The sequence below is a fragment of the Myotis brandtii genome, unplaced genomic scaffold, assembly GCF_000412655.1.
Source record: "Myotis brandtii unplaced genomic scaffold, ASM41265v1 scaffold59, whole genome shotgun sequence".
Lineage (NCBI taxonomy): Eukaryota > Metazoa > Chordata > Mammalia > Chiroptera > Vespertilionidae > Myotis > Myotis brandtii.
In genome coordinates, this window is record NW_005370223.1 from 4,777,482 (window position 1) to 4,789,564 (window position 12,083).

Sequence of the window (12,083 nt, forward strand, 5' to 3'; positions counted from 1 at the left end):
AGAATTTCCGGAGGATGAGGCCCAGAAATCAGGATTTTAAAAGATTCCCAGGTGATTCTAATGTGCAGCCAAGGTTGAGAACCACTGATCTATAGCATTTCACAACTAAAAATCTTGCAGTATCTAGAAATGCACTGTAGAGAAAGCAAAGGCTATGTGAATAGGACTGTCGTCTTTTACTCTCTTGTTATATCTTTTTTAAAAATCTAAGAACTTAGTTGTGTCAGCTGGACTTGTTAGCAAATATTCCTTGACAAGGAGAAATGATGGTGTGATGAGACATCCCGATGCCTGGAGCCCTGCGCCCCATTCAGAAGGGGGTTCTGGGGTGTCCTGAGGTCAGCACAGGGCGGTGGGTAAAGGTGAGACAGACATCGGCTTGGGACTGGGGCTGGCACAAGAGGAAGTACGGTCACTGGAAAGACCCGACTTCCTGCTCCTGTCCATGCCACCTCTCAGGGCTACGTGACTCCAGCTCACCCTGAGCACAGACACAACCTCTCACCCCCAAACTTCCCATCCAGGAGTGGAGAACAGCGGTAGGACCACACACTGGGACTTCCCCTGAGGGGTGCCCGCCCCTCAGCTGTGCTCCTGCATCTCTGGGCTGAGCACCTGCCTGCGTGGCATTCCCTCTGCCCTTACCAGAGAGCTTGCCCTCCTTGCAAAACCGAATGAGAAAGAGGCCGAAGTAGCCCAAGAGCTCCCGACACAGTCCAATTTTGTGTGACACCACCTTGAACCAAAGACAAGAAAAGGGGGTACAAGTTAGAAGTGTCCACCACGTATCCTGTGATGTGCAGAATTTGAAACTGCCTGTAAACACAATAAGAAGCTCTTTAATGGGCTAGCAGACCTTAAAAGAAATGTTTCCTGAATCTAAAATGGTATATACTTGTTTTAGAAAATTTAGAAATTAAAAAAAAAATAGAGTGAAGAAGAAAAAATAAATGTGTCCCACCTCCCACCACAATGGACAGAGCTGAGGCTGGTTGTCTCATGTCAGGTGTGGGCGTGCCTCCCGGGTCATCTTTTGGACTTTACTGTCCACTGGAGGGCAGCACTCACTCTCCACGAACATCTGTCCCGGGACACTTACCTTCCTGTGGGCTGAATTACCAGGTATCGGGGAAAGGGATAGTCCCCGCTTCTTGGCTGCCATATAAAGGCCTATGAGCTATGAGTCTTTGGTACCCCAGGCCTGCTTCTCTCTGATGCCTCCAGTGAAGTTCAAGTCTAAGTTGCATGGGGTTTGCACAGTGAAATCTTGTATCCCAGACAAGAGCTGCCCTCATTTCATATTCCTTTTTGACCTTCACATCAAAGGGCTTTCATATCAACACCAATGGGTGCGTTTTTACCAATGGGTCACAAGGCCGCAACGTTCGCTTAGCAGGAACTTCCATCCCCAACCACCAGCCCGCCCGCGGCCTCTATAGCAGCGGTTCTCAACCTTTCACAGGGGTCGCCTAAGACCATCGGAAAACACATATATAATTACATATTGTTTTTGTGATGAATCACTGTGCTTTAATTATGTTCAATTTGTAACAATGAAAATACATCCTGCATATCAGATATTTACATTACGGTTCAGAACAGTAGCAAAATTACAGTGATGAAGTAGCAACGAAAATAATTTTATGGTTGGGGGTCACCACAACATGAGGAACTGTATTAAAGGGTCGCGGCCTTAGGAAGGTTGAGAACCACTGCTCTATAGGACTGGGCTCCTGAGTGATTTCTTTACACACCCCACCCGAATTCCCTAGGTCACCTCTAACCCCCCAGGAACACCTCTAACACGCCTTTACAGCCCCATGCGTGAGCCGACACTTCAACCACGGCTCCAGGTTCTCACGGTGGAAGTGGTAGACACCAGGCTCAAAGCAGCACTTCCCTCACCAAAAATCCCTCCTGCGGGGCAGTCTTATGAGGTGGACGGCAGGAGTGGGTGTTCTCCGTGTCGCCTTGCAAATAAAGAGCCTGGGCACTTTTCACAACTTCTCCCCAACACTGACCCCCATTCTCCCATTCTCCCTTCTCCCTCACTGTCTTTTCCACGCCCTTGCAGGAAACAAAAAGCAAAACCGCAGGACTCCTCTACTGGGGGGGAAGGAAGGGGAGAGTGTGCTGGTAACGGATTATATCTCGTCCTGAAGTAAAGATGACCCATGTCCACTCGAATTCGATTTCTCTCTTCTCTGACTCATTCATTCGGTGACAACACAAGCTTACATGTCAACGCAGAGGAGTGCGGAGGGAGAACGGGGCAGCTTATAACTTACGAAGACCTAAGTACAAGCATCTTTTTGAGCGGAGCAAGCATTAGGAAGTGTGTACGTTTCCCTGCAGGATTAGAACAAAAACCCTCCAAAGAGAAGGGGCCTGGGACCATGTGGGTGTGAGGAGATGGTGTCCCCTCCCCAGCCCAGCTCGGAGGGAGGGCAGGCCCAGGGCAGAGCTGAGCACGGCCATGTCTGGAGGAGGGACCAGTGCTTTCTGGGCCACATCCTAGAGTCCTCAATGAACTAACACTCAGCTCTGGCTCAGAATCTGACCTGCTGGGCTGCTGGCTTCAGGGTTCTCGCTGTGAGGGAGGAGGGACGACTGGTTTTGCCTTTGAGAAACCCGTGTCACTGTCTCTCGGAACCTGTAGCAGCAGCAGCAGCCCACCTGGGTGCGGCCTGTTTCAGCCTCGTCACTGTCTCTCGGAACCTGCAGCAGCAGCCCACCTGGGTGCGGCCTGTTTCAGCCTCATCTGGGCCCCACTGTCCTTCTGTCCCCAACCACGGAGCCCCCCGTAACAAAGCGCTTGGTGTATTTCTGGGGCACATCCCCAGCCGAGTGCCAGGGGACTGACCGCTGGCGTGGGAAGGCCCTAGGAGACGCTGGAAAGTCGGTGCCCCTGGGGAGAGGGAAAGCAGAGGCCTGGGGGGCAGGCTGGAGCTGGGGTTCTCGGCCAGTCTCCCCGAAAATCCCAGCATCTCCACAGGTAGATCACTTAGCGTGGAAGGGTAGGCGGGAAACTTCCAGAAGGTGACCGTGTCCTAGTCCCTGCCTTCAAACAAGGCTCCCTGCCTTCTGTCTGGGGCTGCAGTGTAGGTGACGTTTACCTCCAGGACCCTTTCGGCCGTGTCTGATGTGAGGATTTCAACTTCCATGCTCCTTCCATCGGGCAGCAGTACGTCCAGGGCGGCTTTCTTGGCGGTGATGCTGAACGTGTCCTGTGAGCACAGGGAAGGCACGGTAAGCGGGTCCCAGTGGGGCCCTCACAGGGGACAGTCAGCAGCGTCCTCTCCCCGGCCCGGAGGGTCACAGTACCCAGAAGCACACGAGATCCCAGGGCAGAAACTTGGGGCCTGGAGTTTGCCGGGGCAGAGTGAGAGCTGGGAGGGGTCTGGAGAGGTGCCAAGGCAATGCAATGACATGGAACTTGAGTAATTTCCAAATAAACAACAAGGCATCCATTTTAGGGGGGAAAATCATCCACATGACCTTTGGTGGTCTCAGATTTTAACTCTCGTTTTTAATATTTCCAAGCATCCCTAAAAGTCCACAGAATGCAATAATGTAGGATTCTGCTACAGCAAAAACCTGAGCATGTAAACTGAGGCCTGCATGTGGAAGGACGTTGCTATCTGTGCGCGGGCGCCCACTGAGGGCAGCGGGGATGCGGGATGCCGGGCAGGTGCACCCCGGGCCCGAGCGGCTCCTGGACGGAGGCTCCAAAGTGTCAGGACACACGAGGGACACCGAGGCCACCGGGGTTCAGGGAAGTTCGAAGCTAAGATTGATTGGGGCTCAGTTTGTAAAGAGGGAGGCACCCCGGGAGGAGGCATGGCCAGAGGCTGCCCCGACGGCCCCACAGGGTGGCTGTACCTGGTAGGGCGCTGTTTCTAGCACCTCCCAGATGGGGTCCGGTCAGTCACAGAGTCAGAGCGGCCTCATCTCTGGGGAGGCTGACCAGGTCACAGACTCGCATCCCGGTTCTATGACAGGCTGAAGCCCTGATCCCCAACACCCACTGTACGCAGCGGGTCCGCGCTCTCCTAGGCCCTTAGAATGGCACTCGTCATGGCGCATCCTTGGGAGAACGGGGAGCCCCTCAAACCTCTTTCTGTGTCCTGAGCCTACTCTCTGAGCCAGAGTATTAGTAACACAGTAAGAGTGGCCCAGGGGCGGAGTGGGTGGGGGGGACCTCATCTCAGTGACTAACGTGTGTGCATCCAGCCCAGGTCACCTTCCTTCTTGGCATCAGGAGAGGAGTCCACAGGACCATCTGAAGATGGTTTGGAGATCACAGAGTTGGGGCTCAGGTAGGCTGACCAGGTGAAACCTTCCCCCTTAACAGGCAAACTCCCCTTTCCTGCACCCGCCCCCATGCCCACCCCATTCACAGACACAACAGATGAGACATCCGGCTTTGTAGGGAATGGAGGAGGGATCCAAAACCCCACCACATTGCCCAGTTACCTCCAAAGTCCAATCCCACTGGTGACAGGCTTATTTTTTCTAATTTTGTTATCAAAAGGCAAGCTTTGACTTTAAATTTTAACTCTCCCCCTTCACCCCAATACTTACAGTTACTAAGTGTCTGTAAGTCTGAGCCTAAGTACTTTAGAAGAGAGAATCTACTGTTTTCCAAATTCAAAGGATTGGTTCCCCCCGCAAAAAAACAACATATCTTTTTGTTTGTTTTGTTATCCTCACCGAGGATATTTTTTCCATTGATTTTTAGAGAGAGTGGAAGGGAGTGAGGAGAGGGAATGGGAGGGAGAGAGGGAAAGGTGGGGGGGGGAAGAGAGAGAGAGAGAGAGAGAGAGAGAGAGAGAAACCAAAGGGGTAGGAGTTCCCCCAGGGCAGATAGTCGCTTTCTAGGTACACTTGGGTTCTTAAAGTCCTTGGCCTATATCCACAAACATCTCTTATCTCAGGGGAAAACCACTCACAAAATGAATGGGGGAAATGTCACTGCTTTTTGATAAGATTCTAAAGAAAAGCTAGTGTTCACTTAGGTTACCTCAAGGTAACTCCTAAGGCAAGCCAGATGGCAGACCATTAAGACATCTAAACTATAGGAACCGTTAAAATGATATAAATGCACATCTTTATTCAACTCTTCTGCAAAAGAAAAGCGAGGAAGCGTTTGGATTGGTAGAGTGAGTCAGATTATGGGTGGTCCTGAAATCAGGCGACTGAGGGTTTTATTTAAAAGGTGCCCTGGTGGTTCCGGATAGGGAAAGGGAAGGGTTGCCAGCCTACCTCCCGCACGCGCTGCATGCGACCTGTGTAAAGCTGGATAGGTTGCTTCCCTGTGTCCCTTTCCTTCGCTCTAAAATAAACTTGTGGGCTTGATTCCCAGAAGAGGGGTCGCAGGAGGCGGCCGATCAATTATGTTTCTCTCTCATCAATGTTTCTCTCCCCCTCTCCCTTCCTCTCGCTCTTACAAAAAAAAGCAATATGCCCTAGTCGGTTTGGCTCAGTGGATAGAGCATCAGCCTGCGGACTGAAAGGTCCCAGGTTCAATTCCGGTCAAGGGCACATGCCCGGGTTGCACGCTCTATCCCAGTAGGGGGCATGCAGGAGGTAGCAGATCAATGATTCTCTCTCATCATTGATGTTTCTATCTCTCTCTCCTCTCCCTTCCTCTCTGAAATCAATAAAAATATATATTTTTTAAAAAGCAATGAAAACATTTTAAAAATAAATAAAATGCTAGATGATGATATGAGGAACTGTAGTTAATGGTTTCACTGCTACACACTGTTAGGCCCTGAGGGCAGAAATGAGACAGAGTCAGATGACTGAACTTCGGCTCCTCCCCAGCACTATGTGTCAGGGAACAGCTGGCTCGCCAAGCACAGAACCTTCAAAGTTGAGGGACTGCCCAGGAAGACCTGGCCAGGGACCTGGCAAAACCCTGAAATAAAGGAGGAAAGAAACATGACCAACTAAGGGTAAAACACATGCATCCAAAAAATGATGCCACCAAAGAGATGAAAACGATGGATGTATTAATAAGAACATGGCTTCTCTGAACTCAGATCTCAAAAAACAGATAAAAGCCTCAGAGAAGAGGCAAGATAGTGAAAGGATATAAAAGCAAGCTGGCAAAGTTCACAGAAGAAAGGAAAGGGGAAAATAAAACCATCGTGAAAATCTTATCAGAAGAAGCAAGAAGAGACGCTGCTGAACGCAGCTGGAGCACAAGGCTTCGGCATGACGTTATAAAGGTAAAATACTGAGAGCCAGAGCAGGTAGAAATCTTTCAAATTACCTGGAAAAAAGAGGCACTCAAAACAAAGCTTCAAATTATCGATATGGAATAATTTTTAAAAACCATAATACACACACAAAAAGATGATAGAGTCAAGACCAAACATCCATCTGTGTACTGACATAGAAAGATTTGCAAGATGTAAGTTCTAAAATATAAGATTCAAACAGTGAGTAGGTGTGTGTGACTATTTGTAACACAAAAACGACATACATACATGTGAATGTTTGTATGTGTGCAGAAATGTGAAGAACACACATTGAACTGTGAACCACAGTTGGCTCTGAGGTCTGGGGTGGTTCCTTTTATCCTGGACCCTTGTGTGCTGTTTGAATGTTACCACTATCATCACCTCAGCAACTGACTTTTCAAAGAAAGTGTGTGTGTGTGTGTGTGTGTGTGTGTGTGTGTGTGTGTGTGTGCATTTTCTTATCCTCGCCCAAGGATACTTTCATTGACTTGAGAGAGAGAGAGAGATTGAGAGAGATGGGAAAGAGAAACATCAATCGGTTGTTTCCCACACACACCCAAGGATACTTTTATTGACTTGAGAGAGATTGAGAAGTATGGGAAAGAGAAACATCAATCGGTTGTTTCCCACACATGCCTGAACTGAGGATCAAACCCACAATTTTTTGGTGTCTGGAACGATGATTCAAACAACTGAGTCACCTGGCCAGGGCTGTGTGTGTATTTCTTAAACCATCAAGTATATGTGCAAATTCAAATGACTACACAATAGAAGCTCTGCGGTCATTTCTTACATTGAGTGGACCAGTACGTATATCAACACAGTTAAATGAGTTAAATGACTGAATAAGTAAAATTTGCTCCCACGTTTTACAAATCAGATCAAGGTATTCTTCTTCCCCGAGCTAGGGACCCAGGTCAATGCTATCACATTGTACAACGAAGCCTTTCGAAATTTTTCCATTCAGTCAAGAACAGACCTTCAGGCAGAAAGATGTCCCCATCTGTACAACCAGAAGGGGTGGTGTGCTCAACAGCGTACTTGGGAAAGTTTCAGCCTCTCTCTGTGCACTGACATAGAATGTGGTCACGTGGGCAGTGGCTGAGCCCAACGAAGGAAAGTGAGCTGCTGTACTAGTATGTCACTCTGTTCAGATGGATTTTCTCTGTGACCCACTTATAATACAATTAGGAGCAGAGAATGTACAAGTAATGGTGGCATGGCCATTACTGCTGCCCTGCTGGCTCCACCATAACACATTTGGGCATTTCAGCTACAGAAGTGGCATCCCGCCTGGCTGGCAAGGCTCAGTGGTTGAGCACTGACCTATGAACCAGGAGGTCACAGTTTGATTCCAGTCAGGGCACATGTTCGGTTGCAGGCTCGATCCACAGGAGGGGGCGTGTGGGAGGCAGCCAATCAATGATTCTCTCTCATCATTGATGTTTTTTTCTCTCTCTCCCTCTCCCTTCCTCTCTGAAATCAACAAAAATTTGAAAAATTAAAAACAAAGAAGTGGCATTGCTGCATTGTCATGGGGCCCTTCATGATATTAGATTCTCGGACCAGTTTTGAGATGTACAAATACTTAAAAAGGTAACTGCTTTATTAAATGAGCAAAAAGTCAAGTGACACTCTTAATTTTCCATCCGGAATCTAAACCTCCAAAAGAGCAAAATAGGAACCATCCTCCCAAGTGCTCCACGTGAATGTGTGTTACCTGAGTCCAGGCTCTGTGGGGCCGGAAACACGCACGTGGTTCACATAGAGACCTGTTCTGCAGTGAAACAAGGACCTTAGCAAAGAAGAGCAAGCTTACCAGCTGCACCCGCTTTAAAAATTCAACGAAGACATCACTTCTCAACATGTTTGGGTCCACGGTTACTGAAAAACATGGACATGGAGCCAGTTAGCATGGGGCTGGGCTAACTTCCCTATTAAACTGCTCCGACCTTCGGGAACCCTCCAGGCCTTGCTGCCTCCTTGAAGGCAGTAGAGCTTTGACCTCTCAAATACATGAAAATCTGCAAAGCTTGCTGCCTCCAGGCAGCCCTGATGACAACACGAACCCATCACAGCAATCCCAGGTGACCGTGTCCAGGAATCTCACTTCACTCATACAAACCCGAGTTGCTCACTAGCCACCTGCCAAAGAGGATGCACGAGTCACACTGATGCTACGGATAAAGGCCAGGCCTGGACACTGACCCCGTAAGCACTGTGAGCATCTGTGAAAAGGCCAGCAGTGAAAGGAGTCTGTCTCTAAGATGTGAGGAAGCAAACCAAAAGAGAATGAAAATTCAAAAATTATTACATTGTGAGCTTGAAAGGCTTATTTAGCAGGTCTGAAAGAAGTATATTCTCCATTACAAAATACAGATGGGAAATAGATGACTGCTAGAATTTTCATTGGCTATGCTTTAAAAAAAATGTGCAGCCATGAGAAATAAGGAAATAAACGGCTGACCTAGAATGATCTGTAAAATATATATTTTTAAGAGGGAAAAAAACAGCATACAGAAGAAAAACCTTTTTTCTTTTGCTATGAAGGACATAGTGGGATAGTTGGTGAGGTTTGAATAAGGTCTCTAGGTAACATTGTATCACTGTTAATTTCCTGATTTTGATAACTAACTATACTGTGGTTATAGAAGGGCATGTCCTTGACCTTAGGAAGTACACACAGAACTATGCAAAGGCAAAGTGGCTTGTGTGTACAACACAAGTATCTCAATAAATTATAGACAATATATATGAATAGGTAGACACACGTGCCGGGAAAGCGAGAGAGAATGATAAGGCATATGAAAATGTTAACATTTGGAAGTCTGGGTGAAGCGTTCACAGACATTTTTGCATTACTTTTTGCAACTTTTCTGTAAGTCAGAGAATCTTTCAGAATAAAAAGCTTTTAAAAATCAGATATAGACAAATGTAGAGTAAGTTTCAGTTAGTGATGGACAAACAGAGGTGTACCCACACGATAGTATACACGCAGATGGTTTCTGAGAAATACACTTGTAATAGTGTCTACTTCTAGAAGTTTGGGGACCTGGGGTGGGAGGGAACGTACCTTTCATTGTATGCAGTTGACCCTTGAACAATGCAGGGGTTAGGGGTGCCGACCCCCATGCAGTCGAATATCACAGTATAACTTTTGACTCCCCCCCAAAACTTTACTAATACCCTACTGTTGACCAGAAGCCTTACTGGTAAGATAAACAGTCGATTAACATGTATTTTCTATGTTATGTGTATTATGTACCATATTCTTACTATAAAGGAAGCTAGAGAAAAGAAAAGTATTTTTAAAATCAAATACAAAGGTCACATATTACGTGATTCCATTTATCTGAAATGTCCAGAAGAAGCAAAGCTATAAAGACAAAAGGAGTGTAGTGGGTGACAGGGGCTAGTAGGGGAGAGGACTAGGGGTGATTTATAATAGGCATGAGTTCCTTTTTGGAGTAATAAAAATGTTCTCAAATTAGACCATGGTGACAGCTGCACAATCCTGTAAATATAACCACGGAATTGTACACTTTAAATGAGTGGATTTCATACTGTGCAACCTATATTTCATTAAATCTATTTTAAAAAATCCAAATACCTACCATTTTGCAAATAATGCTCCAACTGGTCCCTCCTCTCATTAGCCATAGATGTGGTCATCGCGAGATAGTACTTTGGTGGGAAGGGAGGCAGGCAATTTCCAAAGACCCGTCTCAGCTGAAAGATCCAGAAAACACACATTTATGGCAAAGAGCCTCCAATTCAAGGTTGGTGAGATACCAAAGGCTCCTCTTAGAGCACATCTCATCCCAGCACTTTACTTAAAATTAACTCTCCCTAATTAAGCAAAAGCAAGCAAACAAACACACCTCATAGATAATAGTACAGTGATTACAATAAGAAAAGGGAGAGAGGGTAAAGGGAGAGGGGGAAGTAGGTGAGGGTAAAGGAATAAATGGTGATGGGAAGAGACTTGACTTGGGGTGGGGAACACACAATACAACATACAGATGATGTGTTGTAGAATTGTACCCCTGAAAGCTGTATAATTTTATTAACCATGTCACCCCAGTAAATTCAATTTAAAATATTTTTAATTAGCCCTTCCTGATGGCCAAAGGAGAGGAACAGGGATACTTGGATTAGCTTAAGGAGGAATTTATTTCAGTGTAGGTTTCTAAAAATACTATTACACATGTCACAGAGTGACAACTCCAGTCTGAGTTTGGTAGATTTGAGGTACGTTTTAATTTTTCATTTGTTTTTACAAGATTGCCCACCACTCACATCATACAGTATTTCTTCAATGCATACCCCAGTAGTATCTGTGATATCAATGACAATGGTTAGGAACTTAATCACCCTATCCCACTTCCACCAAATCTGAGTGTAAGAGCAAATGTTTGCAGCTGTGCTAATATGGTAGCTGGTAGCCACTAGTCACCTGTGGCTAAGGAGCACTGGAAATGTGACTAGTCAGAGGTGAAATGTGCCAAAGTGTAAAAACACAACCCAGATTATAAAGATTTAGTCTCTTAGGAAAGAGAATGTAAAAGATCACGCTAATAATTTTTATATTGATTACATGTTAAAATGATAATATTTTTAATATCCTGGATTAAATAAAATATATTATTAAAATTAAGATCATGTTTCCTTTTATGCTTTTTAAATCAGGCTACCAGAAAATTTTAAGCCCTAGACAGTTTGGCTCAGTGGATAGAGCACTGGCCTGCGGACTAAAGGGTCCTGGGTTCAATTCTGGTCAAGGGCACAAGCTCAGGTTGTGGGCTCGATCCCCAGTAGGGGGCGTGCAGGAAGCAGCCAATCAATGATTCTCTCTCATCATTGATGTTTCTATCTCTCTCTCTCTCCCTCTCTCTCTTCCTCTCTGAAATCAATTTAAAAAAATAAGTATATATATTTTAAAAATCATTTAGGAGATAAGGAAAAACCCAGATGAAATGCAGAATATAACAAGATAATTTAACTATATTACAAATGTATGAAACATTGCAACAAAGGAAAAAGGCACCAACCTAAGCAACTTTGCAAATGAGTGGAGTCTGTAAACCTAAGGCAAAAGAAAGGGCACAGAAGGACTGTACTCTAGTTGATCAAGTTGTTTCCCAGGGGGTAGAAGTTCATCCTAATACCGCCCTATGTGTGGATGGAATCAAACAATTTAGTCAACAGGTGGCAGGTGGTGCGAATCAGGTTTCTCATGGCTGGAGCGGGAGTTTTCAGAAAATCAGGCGAGTAGGCTGTAATGGTCCATGTGGGTTGTAGTTGGAGATATTGACCTGAGCTCATGTTTGGTTTCATATAGAGACAGACAGTTGCATGTTGAACTCTCTACAGTTGTGCTATACACACATGCATTCCTTACTTTGTCAGCTGAGGGGCTAGAAACAACAACATCGCAGTGGCAAAAAACACACGCAGTGCCCGGATCGGGGTTTCCAATACCGTTCTCCGGTAAAAGCTACCGGCGCTCCGTGGAGGAATGGCTGATCTGGGACTGAGGCAGGAAATATGCAAGATGAGTCTGAAGCATCTCGTAGCACCAGCAAGTAGGGAAGTGCTCAGGGGGGAAAAGAAACCATCAGCAATAGGGATACATCACAGAGACACAGGAGCAAAGTGAAAGAGTTCCCACGGGCCAGAGCTGGGACAATTTGAGCACCCAAATAAAGTCGTATTGAAGTACAGCCCAAAGTATAAAGTCACTATCCAGGAGTCCATACAAATATAAATGAGTGAATAAATAAATGAATGAATAAATAGGAGAGAATAGACAAATCCGTGCAGAAGAATCTC

At 46.1% G+C, this 12,083-nt stretch overlaps 1 protein-coding gene across 1 annotated transcript in view; it reads right to left on the bottom strand.

Annotated features, from left to right (window-relative positions):
• SNX31 (sorting nexin 31) overlaps positions 1-11,882 on the bottom strand; it is a gene marked incomplete at its 5' end in the record, with an annotated part of 36,915 nt that extends 25,033 nt beyond the window's left edge. The window contains 5 exons of the mRNA XM_005879327.2: positions 646-736; positions 3,117-3,227; positions 8,071-8,135; positions 9,866-9,980; positions 11,733-11,882. Of these exons, the coding sequence (XP_005879389.2) occupies positions 646-736; positions 3,117-3,227; positions 8,071-8,135; positions 9,866-9,980; positions 11,733-11,882 (532 nt within the window). The remainder of the gene's footprint in view (positions 1-645; positions 737-3,116; positions 3,228-8,070; positions 8,136-9,865; positions 9,981-11,732) is intronic.
• Positions 11,883-12,083: the final 201 nt, after the last annotated feature.